Source organism: Phyllobates terribilis, unplaced genomic scaffold (genome assembly GCF_046119375.1).
Source record: "Phyllobates terribilis strain yellow unplaced genomic scaffold, ASM4611937v1 Scaffold_12__6_contigs__length_324123572, whole genome shotgun sequence".
Lineage (NCBI taxonomy): Eukaryota > Metazoa > Chordata > Amphibia > Anura > Dendrobatidae > Phyllobates > Phyllobates terribilis.
This window is the reverse complement of record NW_027362772.1, coordinates 279,711,952-279,736,567: the sequence shown is the minus strand read 5'-3', so window position 1 is coordinate 279,736,567 and position 24,616 is coordinate 279,711,952. Positions and strand designations below refer to the sequence as shown.

The 24,616-nt window shown below is 47.3% G+C and overlaps 1 protein-coding gene across 1 annotated transcript in view; it reads right to left on the bottom strand.

The window, feature by feature from the left end:
* Nucleotides 1-24,616, bottom strand: part of LOC141172635 (myelin protein zero-like protein 2) — a 50,128-nt gene that overhangs the window by 9,594 nt on the left and 15,918 nt on the right. Inside the window, exon 2 of the mRNA XM_073657055.1 lies at nt 9,836-9,990. Coding sequence (XP_073513156.1) covers nt 9,836-9,990 — 155 coding nt within the window. The remainder of the gene's footprint in view (nt 1-9,835; nt 9,991-24,616) is intronic.

The following is a 24,616-nucleotide window of genomic DNA, read 5'->3' as shown; positions in this document are numbered from 1 at the left end:
AGGATCCTCAGGGGCGTGGTTCACAGGATCATCGGGGCGTGGTTCACAGGATCATCGGGGCGTGGTTCACAGGATCATCGGGGCATGGCTCACAGGATCATCGGGGCATGGCTCACAGGATCATCGGTGCATGACTCACAGGATCCTCGGGGCATGGCTCACAGGATCCTCGGGGCATGGCTCACAGGATCCTCGGGGCATGGCTCACAGGATCATCGGGGCATGGTTCACAGGATCATCGGGGCATGGCTCACAGGATCATCAGGGCATGGTTCACAGGATCATCGGGGCATGGCTCACAGGATCATCGGGGCATGGCTCACAGGATCCTCGGGGCATGGCTCACAGGATTTACTGGGGCGTGTCTTAAGGCTGTTCTGCATTATTTTTCTATGAGCAGCGCCCCCTTGGTAAAGACTATAAAAATTAGCATTTTTGGCGTACTAAATAGAAAGGAACCATATGGCGTATTTTAAAAAGTGAAAAGCAGAATGTCCAGAGGATCAACAGGAATAAAAGGAAAGCAAAACTGAGCACTTTCAATCTACTGAAAGGTCCTCTTTTAAGCTGAAATGTCACCAGATTTCACAAAACAAGCTGTATATTAAATAGACCTATAAAAGGCTGATGTACTTACTATGAAAATCCATGCCATAGTAACTTTTTCAAAGTTTAATGGCCAGCTCTGGTTGGACTCATAAAATCCTCATTTTAATATCAGAATTATACAGCCATTCTGACTTAGATTTCCAAAGTAAGTACACCAGCCTCATTGGGTCCAGAAGATCTATAAAAAATTATATTCAGTTTGTATTAAGAAGTCTGGTGACAGATATAAACTTTAAGGTTGGAAATTGGTACTACAGATAATCTCTCCATGGGATTTGCACACAGCAGTGGTGTCTGCCACCAAAATATCTTCTTGTAGGACCTGTTGTACAACTGCCGTAGGAATGTCTACAAGTCCTTTCCTTTTTTATTAGAAACTCGCAGAACAGTAAGAATACAAAGAAGCTAAAAGACAACTTTCACAATGTGTTTTTTCCACTGCCGAGTATAGAGAGAAAACTAACTTTGCAAGTAGAGAAAAGTTTGTCTTGGCTCAACAAACCCAGCCGATGTCTTCCGTAACCAAGTAATAGTATTTGTCACTCCGTAAGAGAATTGGTACTTGAGTAGAGTTCCAATCCCTAAGTATAATTATACGGAAAAAAAACTTGGCACTCAGGTATGATGTAAAGTAAAGAAATTATTTATGCAATCCAAAATTATTCAGAATTGTTTCGGCCCTCAATCCGAACCTTCATCAGAATGGTGTGGATTGAGAGTGGTGATATGGACGCAGTGCCACGCCGCCAGTCACATTTTCCATGGCGCTGCGTCCATATTACCACTCTAAATTCACACCATTCTGATGAAGGTCCAGATTCAAGGCTGAAACTGAATGCCGAGCTTTTTCATATAATTATGTCTTCTGTAAGGGCATGGGAAAGTCATAGAGGGTTTCTATAGTGTATATACTCCGGAGATCTGTACCTTGTTTGCTACTTATAGAATGGAACATGTTCAGAAGCAACAGCATGGAGGACATTACACAGCAGTACTAAGCAGTGTAACTGTGAATCCAGCACTGGACTGAGATAAAACACTTTCTGTAAAGCAGCTGAAGAATCTGTGTGTGTGTGTAACGTGGAGCGGGGTGGTAGACGTGGGCGAGGTACTCATCTCTTACTTGTGCTATGAGGGCGCTACACCCTTGCAGGCCACATGTAACTGATTATGTTGGTTGGCCAGGACCAGATGTTTGACAGTTCAATGAGGGAGACCACCAGTCAAAAATAAACTTTTTACTCAATGATTACTTTGTGGGAATTATATACAGTACATAGTGGGTACACAACTTTATGAACGTTTCCTTCACAATATAGAGCATTTTCCTCACACAATTTCCATACCTCTTTACTCGCTTATTCTCTATCTTCACCGTTCATCTCTACTTCACCACAACCCAGCTCAGTACTACAGTCCAGTTAGCAAGAGTCCAAGTCTCAACCCGTGGTTCCGCGTATTCTTTCCCCTCTAGGGAACAATATTGCCAGTATGGACGGTACTCAACTTCTCTGTCCCTGACGCCTTGAAATTCCCACCGAGGCACTCTCTTCATCTTACGTACTCTGTCCCGTCTTCTCTCTGAGTTACAAACTCTGGGCTGCATTTCTAGGCGTCCTCTCCTAGGACCTGTCTCTGTCTTTCGGTCACTTCTATTCTTCCTTCCACTAGGATCATGCTACCCTCTGTCATGGTCTCCTCGCATATTAGGGACACCCACGTCATGCAGCACTGCTTACTGATCAGACCTTAGGTCTGCTTTCTATTCACAATGGGCACTATCTGACAGGAAACTGTCTCTGTCCCTTAAACTTAGCCCCTCCCACTTTGGGCTAGTCCTAATCTTTAAACTCTAACTCTCCCTATTGTCGGGCAACACACTATACCAACATCATTAACGCATATCACAAGTCACATTACACAATATAACATTACACTTGTTCTTCAAGGGGGAATGTGGGTAGTTTGTCCATCTCCTTACATGTCACCTACTCTTTCTCTCTGCAGCCACATTTTCCTCTTCCCCTATACACAGAATTTCATGGGAAGGGGTTATCTGAACCTTTAGTGAAGTGTCAGTCCATTGTGAATGATGAGCTCAGGGAAGAGAACAAGAGGACAAATGGTTCATGAGTGGAGAAAGAAGCAGATATCTCTGCAAAGTTTTTTTTATTATTGATTTATGCAAAGTTTATTGAAATGACAGCGATCATTTAAAATCCATATATTAGCACGCATAATGAATAGTTGTAGCATCTGTTATCACCTTTTATTTTCTTTACGATTCAGCGTAAAACACTTCAATATGCAAACACTACCATACCTGCAAAGGGTAACTTGATCGGACACATTTCTTTCTGAACAGACAGTAGGTCTCCTTTAGTACAGAGTTCCCTTTGTCTGTCTCCGAGCCTTGCCATGCTACATGCGCACACACAGGATAACCGTATCACTTTTGCATTTTACAGACTTCGTATTGTTCTAAGTAACACAGACAAGTAACTTTACAATCAGTGTAAAACTCGTTCTAGCCATACAAGTCATTATGGGGGGGGGGGGACTAAATGCAAAATTGTGCACAAAGTGAAGGTATGTTTACACTAAATGATCACTGGTCTGTAAATATTTACTGATTGGCGATCATTGTAAAGCCTGTTTCCACATTCCAATTGCGCTAAACAATACACACTGATCGTTCAGTGCACATACAGTACAGACCAAAAGTTTGGACACACCTCATTTAAAGATTTTTCTGTATTTTCATGACTATGAAAATTGTACATTCACACTGAAGGCATCAAAACTATGAATTAACACATATGGAATTATATACTTAACAAAAAAGTGTGAAACAACTGAAAATATGTCTTATATTCTAGGTTCTTCAAAGTAGCCACCTTTTGCTTTGATGACTGCTTTGCACACTCTTGGCATTCTCTTGATGAGCTTCAAGAGGTAGTCACCGGAAATGGTCTTCCAACAATCTTGAAGGAGTTCCCAGAGATGCTTAGCACTTGTTGGCCCTTTTGCCTTCGCTCTGCTGTCCAGCTCACCTCAAACCATCTCGATTGGGTTCAGGTCTGGTGACTGTGGAGGCCAGGTCATCTGGTGTAGCCCCCCATCACTCTCCTTCTTGGTCAAATAGCCCTTACACAGCGTGGAGGTGTGTTTAGGGTCATTGTCCTGTTGAAAAATAAATGATGGTCCAACTAAACGCAAACCGGATGGAATAGCATGCCGCTGCAAGATGCTGTGGTACCCAGGCTGGTTCATAATGCCTTCAAATTTGAATAAATCCCCAACAGTGTCACCAGCAAAGCACCATCACACCTCCTCCTCCATGCTTCACTTTGGGAACCAGGCATGTAGAGTCCATCCGTTCACCTTTTCTGCGTCGCACAAAGACACGGTGCTTGGAACCAAAGATCTCAAATTTGGACTCATCAGACCAAAGCACAGATTTCCACTGGTCTAATGTCCATTCCTCGTGTTCTTTAGCCCAAACAAGTCTCTTCTGCTTGTTGCCTGTCCTTAGCAGTGGTTTCCTAGCAGCTATTTTACCATGAAGGCCTGCTGCACAAAGTCTCCTCTTAACAGTTGTTGTAGAGATGTGTCTGCTGCTAGAACTCTGTGTGGCATTGACCTGGTCTCTAATCTGAGCTGCTGTTAACCTGTGATTTCTGAGGCTGGTGACTCAGATAAACTTATCCTCAGAAGCAGAGGTGACTCTTGGTCTTCCTTTCCTGGGGCAGTCCTCATGTGAGCCAGTTTCTTTGTAGCGCTTGATGGTTTTTGCAACTGCACTTGGGGACACATTCAAAGTTTTCCCAATTTTTCGGACTGACTAACCTTCATTTCTTAAAGTAATGATGGCCACTCGTATTTCTTTACTTAGCTGCTTTTTTCTTGCCATAATACAAATTCTAAGGCTGTGTGCCCACGTAGCGTTTTTCAAGCGTATATGCTGCGGAATTTCCGCAGCGTAAACGCTTGAAAAACGCATGTATATCCGCACCCCATGGTCCCCAATGGCATTCCGCAATGTCAATGCCCATGCTGCGGATTTTTCCGCAGCGAATATGCTGCGGTCAAAAATCCGCAGCATGTTCATTAATTTTGCGGAAGCGCTGCGGAATCAATGTGCGGATGGTACCCAAGTCTGGATGAGAGGAGACTCTCATCCAGACCTGGGTACCAAATAACCTGTAAAAAAAAGAATAAAATAAAGTTTATACTTATCTTCTGATGTTTTCCCTCCGTCGCGCTGTTGTCTGAAGGACCTGCCACGTCATTGAGTCATGTGACCCATCACATGACTCAATTACATCACCGCAGGTCCTGCACACAACAGCGTGAGCCGCTCAAGACTCCGGACGGGGCAGAGAATGCATCAGAAGGTGAGTATAAACTTTATTTTTTACCATTCTGAACAAGTTGTCAAGCACTTTTCCAAGTGATGCTTGGAGAAGTGCTTGATAACCCGCATGCGGAAATGCATGCAAAGACGCCTCACAAACGCTTCTACCTGGCGGGAAAACCGCATGTAATATCCGCATGCGATTTTCCCGCCAGGGAGAAGCGTAAAAAATATGCTTCAGGTCCGCAACGTGGGCACATAGTCCTACTGAATAGACTGTAAGGCTATCAGCTGTGTATCCACCTGACTTCTGCACAACACAACTGATGGTCCCAACCCTATTTATAAGGCAAGAAATCCCACTTATTAAACCTGACAGGGCACACCTGTGAAGTGAAAACCATTTCCGGTGACTACCTCTTGAAGCTCATTAAGAGAATGCCAAGAGTGTGCAAAGCAGTCATCAAAGCAAAAGGTGGCTACTTTGAAGAACCTAGAATATAAGATATATTTTCAGTTGTTTCACACTTTTTTGTTAAGTATATAATTCCACATGTGTTAATTCATAGTTTTGATGCCTTCAGTGTGAATGTACAATTTTCATAGTCATGAAAATACAGAAAAAAATTTAAATGAGAAGGTGTGTCCAAACTTTTGGTCTGTACTGTAGGTTGCCATTGTTCTTGGCAGCGTGGATCCTGTTTGCACAGAACAATGTGCTGCTGAGAACAATGATATTTGAGAAAACCTAAAAATCAGTTCACCTAGAGAACGAGTATTTTGCTCATTCATCGGGTGAGCGGCAGCCTGTTTACATTGTAAGATTATCGTTCTTAGAAGTCTTCGTTCACCGATAATCTTTCAGTGTAAATGCACCTTAATCCCTGCAAGTCATAAAGATGCGGTATCAATAATGACCAATTTACATATCAGTCTTTTTTAACATCCAATTTGCCCTTTTCACCCCTACAGAACCAACATTCAGCGCTGTTTCCTTATCTTTATTGTCTTTTTGTATGCTTTTACACTTATCGGCCATTACAAGGGCCGATAATCAACAAAATCTGCATTCGCAAAATCAGCAGACAAATAAGCAAATCTTTTATCATTACTGTCGACAGTTCATCTCTCGTGTAAACAGGGAATCTGCTACAAAGACTAATGCAAACATTACACGGATTGTATTAACGACGATTAATTCTCATATGGTTTGCATCGGCAATAGTAAAAAGCATTTAAATGAGAGTTTTTTTATTTCACCATTCGGCACCAAAATGCTTGTGCACGCCTAGCACTAGATAAGAATATCTAGATAATTGCTAAAACATTTGCATAACATATGTTTCAATGGTCACTATTATCTCAACAAACTTTGTATAAATCATAACGAAAAAGCAAATATAAGAAAGTATCTAAAATATTTTATCAGACAGATCTGCTGCTTTCAACACTTATGAGCCACTTCTCCCCACACTTCCTCCTGAATTCATCATTCACTTTAAAAAAAAAAAAAACAGCTAAAATCCGATGTAGACTAATGGATTTTAGCTGTTTTTCAGCAGCCATCTAATCGTTCAGCTGATCGTTCGGCCGCAGCTATCTCTGCTCCCATACACAGGAGAGCTTGTTCGGCCAAGCGTTCTCTAGGAGACGTCCATAGCCAGACATATCGGCAGAAGGAAAACAAATGGAACGACAGTCCAAAATCGGACATGTCCGCTCAACATCTTCCCTGATAAACAGTCCCATACACATTAGACTGACAGCCGAACACGTTGATATCAACTAGTCTTGGCCAACGCTAGTCTATTGTGTATGGAAGCATCAAGATGACCTGCCAGCTCAATGAGGGATCAGATTACAGCTGCTTATTGAAGTCTATGAAAGCACCTGCTTTCTTGTAAGTGTTTTATCTCACTCCCTAGCTGGATTCATACCATATAATGTCCTCCACACTGCTGCTTCTAAACCTACTACAAAGAGACAGCAGAATTGAAATCCCTTATGTCTGTGTGTCCTGTGTATGGGAGAAAGCATGAATTTACCTTTAATAACCCTATGTAAATATTCTAAGTAATTGCATTAATCACTATTTTCTAATATGTTGTTATCATATAAATATAAAATGTTCCCTTTATCATCAGGAACATTTGTATAAAACAACTGGGCAGCTAGAAAAGCATCAGATCCCTTACTCCTCAGCTAGCCTTTGGGGTATGTGCACATTAAGTCTTTTTAATGAGTTTTTGGAGCGGAAACTGAGCTTAAACTCCCAAGTTTTTGAGGAGGATTTGGAGAGTTTCCGTATACTTTCTGCTCCAAAAACTCCTGAAAAAAAACAACAAACAACTCAGTGTGAACATACCCTTTGGGAAGATTCACACTACAAAGTACAGTACAGACCAAAAGTTTGGACACACCTTCTCATTTAAAGATTTTTTTGTATTTTCATGACTATGAAAATTGTACATTCACACTGAAGGCATCAAAACTATGAATTAACAGATGTGGAATTATATACTTAACAAAAAAGTGTGAAACAACTGAAAATATGTCTTATATTCTAGGTTCTTCAAAGTAGCCACCTTTTTCTTTGATGACTGCTTTGCACTCTCTTGGCATTCTCTTAATGAGCTTCAAGAGGTAGTCACCGGAAATGGTTTTCACTTCACAGGTGTGCCCTGTCAGGTTTAATAAGTGGGATTTCTTGCCTTATAAATGGGGTTGGGACCATCAGTTGTGTCATGCAGAAGTCAGGTGGATACACAGCTGATAGTCCTACTGAATAGACTGTTAGAATTTGTATTATGGCAAGAAAAAAGCAGCTAAGTAAAGAAAAACGAGTGGCCATCATTACTTTAAGAAATGAAGGTCAGTCAGTGCGAAAAATTGGGAAAACTTTGAAAGTGTCCCCAAGTGCAGTTGCAAAAGCCATCAAGCGCTACAAAGAAACTGGCTCACATGAGGACCGCCCCAGGAAAGGAAGACCAAGAGTCACCTCTGCTTCTGAGGATAAGTTTATCCGAGTCACCAGCCTCAGAAATCGCAGGTTAACAGCAGCTCAGATTAGAGACCAGGTCAATGCCACACAGAGCTCTAGCAGCAGACCCATCTCTACAACAACTGTTAAGAGGAGACTTTGTGCAGCAGGCCTTCATGGTAAAATAGCTGACAGGAAACCACTGCTAAGGACTGGCAAAGAGCAGAAGAGACTTGTTTGGGCTAAAGAAAACGAGGAATGGACATTAGACCAGTGGAAATCTGTGCTTTGGTCTGATGAGTCCAAATTTGAGATCTTTGGTTCCAACCACCATGTCTTTGTGGGACGCAGAAAAGGTGAACGGATGGACTCTACATGCCTGGTGACCACCGTGAAGCATGGAGGAGGAGGTGTGATGGGGTGGGGGTGTTTTGCTGGTGACACTGTTGGGGATTTATTCAAAATTGAAGGCAGACTGAACCAGCATGGCTACCACAGCATCTTGCAGTGGCTTTCTATTCCATCCAGTTTGCGTTTAGTTGGACCATCATTTATTTTTCAACAGGACAATGACCCCAAACACACCTCCAGGCTGTATAAGGGCTATTTGACCAAGAAGGAGAGTGATGGGGTGCTACGCCAGATGACCTGGCCTCCACAGTCACCAGACCTGAACCCAATCGAGATGGTTTGGGGTGAGCTGGACCGCAGAGTGAAGGCAAAAGGGCCAACAAGTGCTAAGCATCTCTGGGAATGCCTTCAAGATTGTTGGAAGACCATTTCCGGTGACTACCTCTTGAAGCTCATCAAGAGAATGCCAAGAGTGTGCAAAGCAGTCAGTAAAGCAAAAGGTGGCTACTTTGAAGAACCTAGAATATAAGACATATTTTCAGTTGTTTCACACTTTTTTGTTAAGTATATAATTCCACATGTGTTAATTCATAGTTTTGATGCCTTCAGTGTGAATGTACAATTTTCATAGTCATGAAAATACAGAAAAATCTTTAAATGAGAAGGTGTGTCCAAACTTTTGGTCTGTACTGTAGGTACATGTCCACTATGTTGACCAGAAAAGAAGAAAAAGTATTAAAAAAAGTTTATAAAAATGTTAAAAAAATAAAACATTTTAAATTACCATAACCCCCTTTTTACCTATAAAATAATGATAAATAAATACACATATTTGGTATCTCCAAATCCAGTCTGTTGGATCAATAGTGTAAAGAAAAGAAATAATGAGATGCCAGAATTGCTGTTGTAACCTCTTTAGATGTCACCATATAATTCTGATATATACGGGTGTACTTATATGTACTTGTATGGCGGCAGTAGATTCAGCGGACGCATTAGGTGGTGTTTTTCTCTCTATTTTTCCATGTCTTGTAACCAATGTCAGACTGGGGTACCAAGAGCCCACCAGTAACCAACTCCAGGGCCCCGCTATTCCGCTACATGCAAATGTGACATTATCCTCAATCACAAATGTATATAACAGTGAACTGGGTAGATTGTTAAATGAATAAGATGCTGCCTTTGTCTATACATAGTGATTCATATCTAGTCTGCTCATATAAGAGGGTGGTGGCCCACCAGAGGATTCCCCTGTTCTCCTGTGAGCCAGTCCGAGACTGCTTGTATTTTTCCATGTTTTGTTTCTAGTTGTATATACATTTCTGAGTAATCCGGCATCTGCTTTCAGTGAGTAAGTATTGCGCCATCGGTGTGTGACACATGTACTCACATGCTGAGGAAGAGGAAAACCAAACAGAATCCTGGAATTACTTCACAAGTCTGACTGGTTCACGTGTCATCGTCCTCCATAAGTGGAATCATTAGGATAAACACTAACAGTAATTAGAAATCTCCAGCTGCAATGCTTGGCTACTTACAGACTCATCGTTGCCCCCTGAAAGAGGGCGAAACGTCCAGGACACAGACACATCGTCACCCAGCGCCACATACGAACTGAACATACACTTCAGCCGGGGATCTGTTCCATTCTGAACCTGGAGCTCCTTTGAGGTATATACTTCCATTGATGAGACTGATGGGAAAGGAGAAATTATATTTGTGCATTACGGGTGAAACACAAGCCCAGATCACAACTGACCCGCCATACCTAAGCAAAGAGTGTGTCCCTGCCCGGCCCCACATTAACATCAGGCGCGGCGGTTCAGATATTTTAAGGCCCTGGCACAGGAATATAGCGTCTGTGTATATTTTGGAGGTGTTGGGTCTGGTTTGGGTTCTGGTTTGATGTCCATATTAATTTAGAGGGTCTCGGCTGTGCTCTGTATGTAGGGTTTCTGATCTAAGATCTTTACTCATTTAGGGGGCCTGGGCTGAGGTCTGTATGTAGGGGTTCTGGATTGGGGTCTGCGTTAGTTTTGAGGGTGTGTATTTAGGGGTTCTTGACTCTGTATTCATTTTTGTGATCTGTTTTAAGGTTTCTGGATGGAGATCTAAGTACTTTAGGTGGTCTGTTCTGGGGGTCTTTATTAGTTTAGCTGTGCTAACTTAAGGTCTGTACTTAAAGGGGTATTCCCATCTCCAAGATCCTATCCCAATATTTAGTAGGTGTAATAATATTAGCAAACGCCTCCAGTTAGAAATGTAGTATAGTTTTTCTGATTCGCTATGTCTCTTTCCTCATGTGCAGGCATTGCAGTAGCTTAGGTATCCATGGTTATGACCACTAGCAATTAGCTAACTGTCACTACATCAGTGGTCGTAACTATGGATACCTAATTCCTGCAATGCCTTGCACATGAGGAAAGACGTAGCGAATCAGAAGAACTATACTGCATTTCTAATTGGAGATATTTGCTAATATTATTACACCTACTACATATTGGGATAGGATCTTGGAGACGAGAATACCCCTTTAATAGGCTCTGTTCTCAAGGTTGATCTGGGGAAATCTAATGGTTGGTCAGAGATCTGTATTTAGTTAGGAGGTTTTATTACTTTAGGAGTTTTGTTCTAGCGTCTGTATTTAGGGCTTGTAGACTGGGGTCTCTGTTTTTACGGGTTTAAGTCTAGGCTCTGTATTAGTTTACAGGGTCTGTTTTAGAGGTTACTGACTGGGATCAAATATGTTTGGGTGATCTGTTCTGGATTCTGTATTTAGGGATTCTGGATTATAGTCCGTATAAACTTGGGGGGAGGCTAGTTTGAGGATTTTATTTAGGAGTCCGGACTTGGGTCTATATTAGTTTAGGATCTAATAAAGAAAATGACGGCACTTCCACTATAAGAAATAGGTGTGAACAGGTGCTTACTAAGAGGAGCTACCTCCATATACAATGAAAAAACAAAGTAGCACTCTGTAACGCTGAGTATGTGAATATGAAGTATGAAATATGAATAGCATTACTGCTGTAGAAAATAGAAATAAATGAAAAATATTTGAAATTTTTTTGCGCGTGTAAATATGAAGTATGAAATATGAATAGCATTACTGCTGTAGAACATAGAAACACATGAGAAATCTTAGTGCATAAATTTGCCAATTCATGTGTACGTGACAGCGGCGATAAGGCGTTTCTCAATGTCAGGACCTACCAATGTGAATACCTCTCTAAGGGACATCCGTCTGCTTATGTGTGGGAAAGTAAGATCCTGATGCAATTAAAACCACCTGCGGCATGGGGGTGGAGTGCTCAGTCAAAGCTTGAATCTAATAAAGAAAATGACAGCACTTCCACTATAAGAAATAGGTGTGAACAGGTGCTTACCAAGAGGAGCTACCTCCATATACAATGAAAAAACAAAGTAGCACTCTGTAACGCTGAGTATGTGAATATGAAGTATGAAATATGAATAGCATTACTGCTGTAGAACATAGAAACAAATGAGAAATCTTAGCGCATAAATTGGCCAATTCTGTTCTACAGCAGTAATGCTATTCATATTTCATACTTCATATTCACATACTCAGCGTTACAGAGTGCTACTTTGTTTTTTTCATTGTATATGGAGGTAGCTCCTCTTGGTAAGCACCTGTTCACACCTATTTCTTATAGTGGAAGTGCCGTCATTTTCTTTATTAGATTCAAGCTTTGACTGAGCACTCCACCCCCATGCCGCAGGTGGTTTTAATTGCATCAGGATCTTACTTTCCCACACATAAGCAGACGGATGTCCTTTAGAGAGGTATTCACATTGGTAGGTCCTGACATCGAGAAACGCCTTATCGCGGCTGTCAGGTACACATGAATTGGCCAATTTATGCGCTAAGATTTCTCATTTGTTTCTATGTTCTACAGCAGTAAGGCTATTCATATTTCATACTTCATATTCACATACTCAGCATTACAGAGTGCTACTTTGTTTTTTTCATTGTATATGGAGGTAGCTCCTCTTAGTAAGCACCTGTTCACACCTATTTCTTATAGTGGAAGTGCCTCATTTTCTTTATTAGATTCAAGCTTTGACTAAGCACTCCACCCCCATGCCGCAGGTGGTTTTAATTGGATCAGGATCTTACTTTCCCACACATAAGCAGATGGATGTCCCTTAGAGAGGTATTCACATTGGTAGGTCCTGACATCGAGAAACGCCTTATCGCGGCTGTCAGGTACACATGAATTGGCCAATTTATGTGCTAAGATTTTCATTTATTTCTATTTTCTACAGCAGTAATGCTATTCATATGTCATACTTCATACTCACATACTCAGCGTTACAGAGTGCTACTATGTTTTTTCATTATATTAGTTTAGGGGGTCAAATCTGAGGAATGTAATAGTTGATCAAGTTTCTGTATTTCTCGCTATCTGTAATTCTGAACCATGGTCTATGTTAGTCTAGGGATCAGGTTTGGGTTCTATGGCTTCTGAACCATGGTCTGTATTAGTCTAGCAGTCTGGTGTATGTATTTAGGAGTTCATACCTGGGGTCTGCTTTCTGATCTGGTCTGGGGACTGTAATAGTCAGTCAAGGATCTTTGTTTCGGATATTTGGTCTGGTGTCAGTCGTTTAGAAAAGCAGCGCATATGGCAGCCATCCAACCCAGCGCCGTTTGGGCGATTTCACAATGCGTTCAGTGACCCCATTGGGGCTTTCGTCCAAACCCACCGCAAAATGGGATTAGGATGTATGCGCCAACGGGGCCATAGACTATCTTGGTTCTGACACAGTGAACATACACTCTGACGTGCATCATTTTCGAGCGTGTACGCCTACTGAAGGCGGACACAGATGTAGCAGACTGCGTCTGGTTGTCCGCCTCCAGTAGGTGTACACCCCCAAAAATGGTGCGCGCCAAGAGCGCACATTCACTCTGTCGGCACCATGATAGTCTATGACCTCATTGGCGCTTACATCCAAATCCAATTTTGTAGGGAGTTCAGACGTAAGTCCCGACTGGGCAACTGAACAGTTACCTAAACGCAATGCGAAAGCACCCTTACAAATCACTGCTGCTGTTGCTCATTTAGTTGCTTCTTTTTTTTCTGTAATTTTAAGAAAAGAACTAATACAACAGCCACGGTGCTTTACACGTATAAAACAGAACCGGTTTCCTGCATTCCTCTGACAAGTCCCACGTGTCTGTGCCATAATCTGGATTGCAAATATGGTGTCCTTGGTTCGTTTTAAAATGGAATCCACAGCATTCATTGATGGTGGAGTGAGTGATGGCAAGATTTTGTTGGGGAAATCATAGGCTATGTTCCCACGATGAGTTTTTCGTGAGATTTTATGCTGTGTATTTTCGAAAAAATACAAATAACCTATTTTACTTTATGGCTTGTAGAAAATCTGCAACATCAAAAGCTCATCGTGGGAACGTAGCCTTAAGGCCCCGTCACACTTAGCGACGCAGCAACGATCCCGACAACGATACGACCTGTCAGGGATCGTTGCTGCGTCGCTATGTGATCGCTGGGGAGCTGTCAAACAGGCAGGCTCACCAACGATCAGGGGAGCAGCGACATCGTGGAAAGAATCTTTCCACGATGTCCTGCTCCTGGTTACGAGCCTGCTGAAGCAGGAGCAGGCTGGTAACTATGGTAAACATCGGGTTACTAGGGGCACACGCGCTCCTAGTAACCCGTTGATTATCATGGTTACCACTCTGCTACAGTGAGCGGGAGGTTACCGCTCACTTTAGCAGGCTCGTAACCATGATAAACAACGGGTTACTAGGTGCGCGTGTGCCCCTAGTAACCCGATGTTTACCATAGTTACCAGCCTGATCGCTGCTCCCGCTGGTCACACACAGCGATGAGTGCTGACCAGCGGGAGACGAACGACCAAAAAATGGTCCAGGACACTTTGCAGCGATCAGCGACCTCACAGCAGGGGCCTGATCGCTGCAAAGTGTCACACATAGCGACATCGCTGGTGAGGTCGCTGTTGCGTCACCAAAACCGTGACACAGCAGCGATCTCGCTATGTGAGATGGGGGCTTTAGGGCTCGGGTGAAGAAATACCCAGCTATGACTCTGCCCCTATTGTTAGGTGGCAGAAATTCATGCTGAGACTATTGTGCCACAAATTTGCTGCTATGTGTGCACCAAATCTGCACAAAAATTAGCCCCATTGTCATTCAAGGGGTTTAACACTGCGCTTTTCCAAAGCAAAAACCTTATTCACATGCAGATTATCCACCAATCACACCTGTGAAATCTTTAGTTTGGATTCACACATTTCATTTCAGGATGCAAGTAAAGTAACAAAAAAAGAGGGCACACAAAAGGGAGAAAATCTATCAGCCTTTTCTTTTACGGTACACTCACACAGAGTTTTTTTAATGTAGTTTTTGCCATAGATTCTTCACTAACATCCACATCAACGAACGCTTCAAATCTGCTTCCTATCGATTTGAATGAGAAAAACGTTTATTGTGCTTGGCACAAATGTCCATTCTTCAACACATTTTCCAAGCTTAAATCAGTTTTTTATTACAGCTTTTGATGCAAGTTGTTTTTTTTTGCCAAAAACAGTCTGTTGCTAAACCCCATATTGAAATTAGAAAGGCAAGAAAAACCACACTAAAAAATGCGACAAAAATGGCACAAAAAAACGCAAGTTCTTCCAAAACTATGTGCTTTTAGGAGCAGTTTCTAGATGTGGATTTTCAGCCAGAAAAATCCATGTCAAAAACTCCATGTGAACAACGGCTAATACTTTACATTGCTTCATTCTTTCATAAAAAACTGATGTCCTCAACATGGTGAACCCAGGACAGCTGGATAATGAGTGACAAGTTGTGGCTTCATATCTACAGTTTCTAATTAATAGGTCAGCTAACCCGAGTCACATATTAACCAATATCCAAGCTCTAAAATAGTTGACACACGTCGCCAATTGTGGGTTCATATTGACACCTGGATGTGCAGCAAATTCCTTAGGCCTCATTCAGATGTCCATTTTTTTTTTTTTTTTTTGCATACACGGAAAAATGGACCATTTTTCACCAGTGTGCTTCATACGATTTTCATCCATTCTCAGTACGTATCTTCATTTTATGGCATCTATTTTTCACATATGCAAAAAAAATATATATATACATTCCAAGCTTCTCCTCCTACCCAGCACACAATAAAAAAACGGACTGCACTCAGATGACACATAGATGGCCTCCGTGTGCCGTCTGGGTTTTTTTTTTTTTTCAGTCCCGTTCACTACAATGGACAAGTTTGATCTGCAAATCATATAACAAACAGATCTGTCTCCCTTTTTTATTTTTGCGGACAGTTGGTCAAAAAAAAAAAATGTACGTGTGATCAGCCCCATAGACAATAGTGGGTAAGTGTGCTATTCATGAAAAACAGATCAAAACAAGTAAGTGAAAAATGGACGTCACTCAGATGTATATGGATGGTATCCAGGGGCGTAACGACCGCGGCCACAGAGGTCACGACCACAACCAGGCCCGTGAGGGTGGGGAACCCGTTGATGACTCCACAAATTTCAGCTGTATGTGTGTCCTCGGACGCACATTCAGCTGAAGTGTCTTGCGGCACACAGACTCGTCGGGTCCGTGCACAGCAGTACACGCTGCCGGCCAATCAGAGGCTAACAGCTGACGTCAGCGTGCATGTAACTGGGGGCGCATGGCAGTGACGTCAGGCGCTCCCGTCACTTGCACGCTGAAGTCAGCTGCCGGCTTCAGAAGAAGACGCCATGCGGCGGGAGAGCGGAGGGAAGGTGAGTATTTTTTTCTATGCATTAAAGAACAGCAGCAGAACGGGGGTGTCATGAAAGTTAGCCGCCATCTTAGGCATTATATGTCATACCTGAAGATATTCCCTATTGTCATTTCTAAAAATCCCTCACACAGCTTCTACCATGTCACAATTCTCCAGCCCCAGGTAAACAGAGCAACTCGCCCCCTTGATATGGGCCAGCTCTGTTGTGTCCAAGCAGGACAGAGTCAGCTAGTCCCCAGGGGGGTAATTAACACCTTGATGTCACTCGAAACCAGAAGCAAACCATTTGTGCAAGCCTGCAAACCTCTCCATTGTCCCAAGGAACCATGTGCTTTCTTTGTGGAAAATGGCCACCAAAAGCTACAGATACACTATCAATTCATAACCACACGATACAAGTTAGGGAACCCGAATAAAATATATCATGTGGGGAAGGTGCCCGCGGACACAATCATGGGACTTATAAATCCATGAGGGGCCTGGAAAGCTAGATATTTAGAAGAACCATATACAAGGTCCCAGGGGAGGCATGTTTAGAGTCAATGGCTTCCCCAGAAGAGTGGGATCACGACGAGACCTCTGGTGATACGATGAGATCACCCCAGGGAAAGTTATGGGTACTTTTCCCAAATGGAGCCAAAACTGGCATTGGTAGGGGGGGCGGGGCTTAGTAAACTGACATTACCAAGAGTGGGCGTGACAGGACTTTAGTATAGCCGACAGCCAGAAACCCCCTCAGTTTGGACCCAGGAGATGATGTGAACAACTCCTAACGTCGGGTCCAGGTCTCTGAGTGGGAGGCGCACCTTTGCCATGTGCTACTGAGGCCTGGATGACTGCAACTAAGCTTGAACCTGTGGGATAGCAAATCCTCCCTTGCACCACAAGAACGGTAACTGATTTATCGTTGTTATTCCTGTGTTTTGTATTCCTAATTGTTATATCTCTTATTCTGGCCAAATACCGTTGTATAGCTAATAGTATAGCTTTGTAATCTAGTGTATTCTTATAATCGATTAAATCATAAATTAATCGTGGGCTGTATCCTTTACTCTGCATATACGAATCCATTGGTCCGGAAACGCTTGGCTGAAACGCTACTGGGTTGGTTCCTGACCCGATACAAGTCTATTAACGGACCGGGCTTGTATCAAACGAGAACTGGTGGCAGCATACCATCTGGGGGATTTGAGGAAGGCTGGCAGTGACGGTCGGACGTGTGGATATATATTACTGGTGCGGCCAGGGAAATATATATACCGCCCTCGCTGCAGAGGGCCTCAAATACCCAGAGGGCTACAGGACGGCCTCTCCGACGACCATTTACTCTAGGTGCAGTACCTTGACTGACCTGAGAGGAAAGGGGGCGCCAGAGAGTTGTGCCTGTATCGTGGCGTCACGGATTGGTGACGTGTAAGGGACAACACACCACCGTGTTTTCCCCCGCTGGTAGTAGCTTCCTGGCACTACTTACTCTAGGTGCAGTACCTTGACTCACCTGAGAGGTAAGGGGGCGCCAGAGAGCTGCACCCTCCGGCCGGCATTTCATCACATTGGTGGTTGAGCAGTGGGATTGCAGAGTATAGTGTACGTGGGATCCCTACTCACAGACAATAAAGACTGCCAGTGGTAATTTCCACTGCTGGAGTCTTAAGGTCACCCCAACACTAGATGGTCAGAGTAAAAAAATTATAACAAGGTGTGTGCAAACTCAGGGTTGCAGCGGTGTCAGTGACCCAAGGTTACCAAGATGGCGGAAGGCATCAGGAACAAGGTGAAGGAGAAGACCAATGCTTTGGTCGGTGAGCAGTTGGGGGAGGACAATGTTACTCATGGCGGGGAGGAGCTCAGCTCGGGCACCTCAAGGAGCCAGACCCCAGTACTCGGTCCCGCAGTGGACTGCCCACCACCTGCCCACCACAGCCTGTCCAGCATGGATGCCCTACTGCAATTGGCCCTGGCCAGTCAGCGGTCTGGGGACACCGCCACTTTTCGGCTCCTCATGGATGAACGCCGGCGAATAGAAGAGGCGGAGCGTGCAGAACGAGATGCGGAGCGCAAGCATCAACTGGACCTGGCTCAGTGTGGATTCCTTCCAGCACCTCCAGCACAGCAGGAGGCGAAGACCTGTAAAGTCCGATCCGAGGACTTCCCCCTGCTTGAGAAAGATGGAGACCTGGACTCCTTTCTGTTGGCATTCGAAAGGACCTGCCTTCAACACCATCTGGCCCGGGATCAGTGGGCAAGATACCTGACCCCCCGTTTGAGGGGTAAGTCCCTGGATGCCTTGGGGGACTTACCTGCCGGGGAGGTACAGGACTACGACAGCATCAAGCGGGCTCTAATCCTGCAGTACAACCTCACTCCGGAGTCGTACTGCCAGAAGTTCCAGAGCCTGCTGCGTGGCCCCAAGGACACCTGGACCGATCATATGCGGGCGCTGTTGAGAGCCGCAGAGCACTGGACCTCGGGTCTAGCGCTTACTACCCGCCAGGAGGTCCAGGAACTATTTGTCACGGAGCAGTTCTTGTGCAACTGCCCGGAGGACCTCTGACAGTTCCTCCGTGACCGAAAACCAACAGGGGCTTCTGCTACAGCCGCCCTGGCAGATAAGTATGCCAATAACAGGGCACCTGAGCCGAAGAAGTCTGCCAGCAGCACCTGGAGAGGGGGTAAGCCCAATCCTGCCCCTGTTTCCCCAGCCCCCAGAACACAAGGGGTGTATCCCCCTGTTGCCCTCTCCAGGCAAGTGACGCGCCCCCTGGGACATATTCCTTTTTGAGGGGAATACCCGGCACCGGATCAGATGGGGGGTTGTAGTCTCCGAGCGGCTGTGACCCGGCCCGTGCCCAGGGCGTCAAGCTCAGTGTTATGTGGCAGTCCTACAGATGTTATTAAGAGTTCTTTTGTGTCGACTACGCCACCCGTTGTGATGCGGTCACTGTGGCCGCCGCTGCAGCAGGGTCCGCTGAGGCTGATGGTGCAGGTGCAGCTTGTGATGATATAACCCCCAACGGGTGGGGTATAGCCTCAGGGGGGACAGGTGCAGAGGATGGGGGTTGTGGTGGTGCAGTGCAGACGGCAGTGAAGACAGAGTCGGGTTGTGCAGTTAAGGGTGTTTACTTACTGCAGATGTTGTACTGGTCACTCCAGCTCCGAGTGACCACCCGAGCCGTGCTGCGTCCACCAGGTCCTGGATCCAGCCAACCCCCAAACAAGTCCGGAGCGTGGCCCTGAGCTCTCCTTCTGTCCCGTTCTCTGGCCGTCCCCACCAGTGATCCACCTAGGTCCAGCTCCCTCGGGCCTTCTGTTGGGACACCCTTGGCCTTGGGCTCCCTGACCCTTCATGTGGTGTGCCTTCGGGGTGGATGTGGTGGGTGACCGTGGCAAACGCTGCCCACGGTCTCCGGTCTCTGGCTGGGGAATGTTTTTACCCCCACCAGCTTGGGTTCCGGTACCCTGATGCCGACTCTTCACCCGGGGTTTTAATTTGGGATCTTAGAGTCCTGTTCTTCTGTGCCTCTGGGTCTCTCTCTTCTCCTCTCTCACTCTGGGTCTTTCTTCTCCTCTGCTCCTGACTTGTTCTCTGCATCTGACCCTGTTCTTAGTTGGTGCCCACCTTATATACACCCTCTATGTGTGAGCTCAGGTGACCAGCACCCAATGAGCTCCTAACTTTACCCAGGCTGCTCCCCCTATCTGCCCCTACACTACTTGGGATGTACCACCCCCCCTCCCACTCCAGCCAGGAACAGACTCGGTCGTACCTGCACATTTCTAAGTGGGAGTACCGTCGGTCTGCTCCTCGGAAATGGGATGTGTGTAGTGCATGCAGCCCACCGAGCTCAGTTCCACACTCCATCCTTACCCGGGAGTGGAATATCACACCTCTGGGTTGAGGTGCAATACCCCTGTAGCAGCCGAATCCTCAGGGTGCTACATTCCCCCCTGGTAAATCACAGCACGTCCTCGGGCTGTAAGACATAAAACATCTCCAAAACATACAAATTTTTCATATGAACATATAAAACATATAAAACATTATATAAAACTTTTCATATAACATTCTCGTCGTCTCTTGTTTCTGGTTCCTCCTCCTCCGGACACTGTGCAACGTGTGTCCGGGAAAAGCGCGACAGTCTCTTAGAAAAACTGGTTTTCTATAAAACCGGTAGGGGGCGCTTTAGGACGCGCAACTATATACAGGGGAAGTTGGCCGCTCTCAGTCCTCGGCCAGGTAAGGAGGGAAAGGGAATGGCTGCTCACAGTCCTCAGCCTGTGGGATTAAGGGGTTAACGGGTGAACAGTTCACTCAGCTGGTCCCAACGGGGACTATATTAGCAACAACAGTTTCAGTTTCTTTATACCCCGATCGGGTAACTTATTTACAGCACCTGCTCTGCCGCACTCAACGGCGTCTTCCTCCTGCTCTTTGCTTGTAGCTGGTGGTAACTTCAGACCCGTCCGGGTCCTCTTGCTCCTCCTCCTCGCACCGCAACTCCTCCTCCGTCAGGCGGTGTACGTGGAGGGCGTAAGGTCCTTTGGCACACTTGTGCCGGGTGAAGGTGACCTCGTCTCCGATGTAGAGGTCACGACCTCTGTGACCCTCCGGCAGATGGGACTCAACGTCTCTGCGCGTTACAAAAACGTCGCCGGAGGTGTTGTGGTCTCTGATGAAGCCCCACCCATGCTGCTGGTTGAACTTGATCACTGTCCCGATGGTGCGGGGACAATGCGCTGCACGGGGGTCCCTCCTGGTTCGACTCTTCTGCTCGGCGCTCCGTACTTGGGCCTGTTGCTCCCGGACCCGCCTCTCTCTCCGCTCCCTCGCAAACTCTTCGAGCTGCTGTCGGCAACACTCAGCACGCTCTGCTGCAGCTGCCCTGGTTTCCTGAGTGAACCCCATTAGGTCTTCTCCGGTGGGGTCCCACTCAAATTGGGCTTCTTCCAGAGGAGGCGAGATCCTTATCACGGGCTTCGGAGCCGGAATCAGGGGTGCACACATGGCCCCAACTCTCCTCTGGTGCTCCAGTTCATAATACTTCTGGGGCCAGATGAAAGGCTGCCCGTCCGGCCACGTGTGCTGGGCAAACAAGTCCTCTCCCAGACGCGGCACCCTTGGTTTTACGGGTGCGGGCGCGGTGGTGGTGGCGCCCGGGTTGCCCAGGCCTTGCGGCCAGGCCTGGGGCACCTGGAAGGTGAAGGGCACCGTTAGGACGGCGGCACCCTGGGCTACCTGGCCTTGCGGCCAGGCCGGAGGCTCCGCGGAGGTAGGGGGCGCTGTTGGTGATGCGGCGCCCGGGGGTACTAGGCCTTGCGACCAGGCTGTTGGTACTTCCTGCTTGGTCACGCTCGGGGTCGAGGCGTGTGACGTCACAGGGGTCGCGGCGGCGGCTTCCGGTTGGGGCCTAGTCTGCGTCGGTGACATGGCGTTTTCGGGCACAGCAGGGGGACTTTCGGGCTCTGCGACGGGGAGCTGGGGCAGGTGGGCGGTGTCCCGGCTTGGGGTATAGACGTCCCCTTTACCTGCCTCCATGCGTTCGGCTCCCTTCTCGGCGCCGTCTCCGGCCTTTGGTCCTCCCGCGCCATCCTCAGAGGCGGTCTGTCTCCTCATCTTGGCTGGCGTGCTCCGGGTCTTGGTTTCAGCTTGCTGGGCCATCTCCCGGCTCCATTCCGCCAATATCTCGCGCTGTACCCGGGCCATCCTCCGTGCGAGGCCCTCCAGGGCAGTCTGTGCACACTCCCGGTCTCGGGGGAGCTGTGCAAGGACCTCCACTAGGCCTAGTGGAGTCGTGGTGTCTAGCAGGCTCCTGACCAACGGGTCGGTGCTGCTCTGCTCTTCTTCCAGCAGGCTCCTGGCCAGCGGGCCGGTGCTGCTCTGCTCTCTGGACATCTCCGGGTGAGCTTTTCTGCTGCTCCTCTCCAGGCTTCCTGCCTCCGGGTGCGCTCGCTCCAGACTGCTCCAGGCGGCACCCATCTTCGTTCTTTTCTTTCGTCTCCTCCCACTTCGAGGGCGGTCCCGGGGCAACTCGGTGACTGTCAGCTCCAGGGGTAGTTCTTTCACGCTGACAGACACCTCCAGCATCACAGTCTCTGTTGGTGGGGGCGGTTTCCACTTTTGGCGCCATTTTCTGTCCCGGCCCACGATGGGAGGCGGCCTCTTGCCCTCCTTTGGCACGCCCATAATGGCGTCCGCTGCTCTTCCAAGGCGGGAAATCTTCGGATTTGGCGGGAAGCGTCGCCCAGTGGCGGGAAACTCTGCAGATGGCGGGAACAAGCTGGAAATGGCGGACAATCGGCGGGAAACGACCTGTGATGGGGTCCGATGGCGTGGACCCTCCGGAACCGGCGGGAGACTTCTTTCTGAGGTAAACTTGCACTTTTCTTCAGGCACGCAGTACCCGGGTGTTGCGGGCACGTAATCCTGCCGACTACGCCAAAGTAGACGCGCCCCCTGGGACATATTCCTTTTTGAGGGGAATACCCGGCACCGGATCAGATGGGGGGTTGTAGTCTCCGAGCGGCTGTGACCCGGCCCGTGCCCAGGGCGTCAAGCTCAGTGTTATGTGGCAGTCCTACAGATGTTATTAAGAGTTCTTTTGTGTCGACTACGCCACCCGTTGTGATGCGGTCACTGTGGCCGCCGCTGCAGCAGGGTCCGCTGAGGCTGATGGTGCAGGTGCAGCTTGTGATGATATAACCCCCAACGGGTGGGGTATAGCCTCAGGGGGGACAGGTGCAGAGGATGGGGATTGTGGTGGTGCAGTACAGACGGCAGTGAAGACAGAGTCGGGTTGTGCAGTTAAGGGTGTTTACTTACTGCAGATGTTGTACTGGTCACTCCAGCTCCGAGTGACCACCCGAGCCGTGCTGCGTCCACCAGGTCCTGGATCCAGCCAACCCCCAAACAAGTCCGGAGCGTGGCCCTGAGCTCTCCTTCTGTCCCGTTCTCTGGCCGTCCCCACCAGTGATCCACCTAGGTCCAGCTCCCTCGGGCCTTCTGTTGGGACACCCTTGGCCTTGGACTCCCTGACCCTTCATGTGGTGTGCCTTCGGGGTGGATGTGGTGGGTGACCGTGGCAAACGCTGCCCACGGTCTCCGGTCTCTGGCTGGGGAATGTTTTTACCCCCACCAGCTTGGGTTCCGGTACCCTGATGCCGACTCTTCACCCGGGGTTTTAATTTGGGATCTTAGAGTCCTGTTCTTCTGTGCCTCTGGGTCTCTCTCTTCTCCTCTCTCACTCTGGGTCTTTCTTCTCCTCTGCTCCTGACTTGTTCTCTGCATCTGACCCTGTTCTTAGTTGGTGCCCACCTTATATACACCCTCTATGTGTGAGCTCAGGTGACCAGCACCCAATGAGCTCCTAACTTTACCCAGGCTGCTCCCCCTATCTGCCCCTACACTACTTGGGATGTACCACCCCCCCTCCCACTCCAGCCAGGAACAGACTCGGTCGTACCTGCACATTTCTAAGTGGGAGTACCGTCGGTCTGCTCCTCGGAAATGGGATGTGTGTAGTGCATGCAGCCTACCGAGCTCAGTTCCACACTCCATCCTTACCCGGGAGTGGAATATCACACCTCTGGGTTGAGGTGCAATACCCCTGTAGCAGCCGAATCCTCAGGGTGCTACACAAGGAACAGACGTAAGACGTTGTCATCATTGCAACAAGCCAGGACACTTTAGGGCTGAGTGTCCCCAGCACTAAAAGGCCCCATCCCAGTCCCAGAGAGCGCCCAATGTTCTGTGTGTGGGAGGGGGTGGTGGTAGGTCCCTGGACAATATCCAACCCATCACCATAGGCCGTTCTGCGGTCATGGGACTGCGGGACACTGGCGCTGAACGAACCCTTGTTCGGCCTGAGGTGGTGTCCCCTCAAGACTTTGTACCGGGAAAGACCCTTTCCGTCTCCGGGATTGGAGGCGTGGAGCCGGCACTTCCCGTTGCCATGGTGTATTTGGATTGGGGTGCCGGGAGGGGGATGCGGGAGGTGGGAGTAACACCAAATAATCCCACAAACGTTTTATTAGGGACCGACTTGGGGCGGCTAGTGTCACAGTATGCACCCATTGAACCCCCAAGTTCGGCTCCCCCAGAATGTCTTGATTTATCTGCTTCTAACGCCAATAATGTTGTATGGAGTGTGTCTCCTGCGGACGAGGAGGGAGTGGAACCTGAGAGTAACACACACACAGACACAACACAAACAGGGTTGTTAGTGAGAGCAGGTGAGGAAGGTGAGGATGCCCCCAGAGGTGCTCAGCCAGAGCACAGGGACCTCTTGTTCTCCGGTGAGGGAGGAGGGGGGCAGGATCCTGTAGAGGGAGGCTGAGGGATGGAGAGGAAGGTTGCTACCGGCAGTGTAGGGCTTCCAGGAGAATCCAGGCCACTGAGTCTAGGGCCTCTTCAGGGGGGGAAGCGAGCCATGGGGGGTGGGGGTGTCCCAGGAGAGGAACCGCCAGGTAAGACCCCAGAGCAGGAGTTCCCCACATCCGGGATGTCAACAGGCC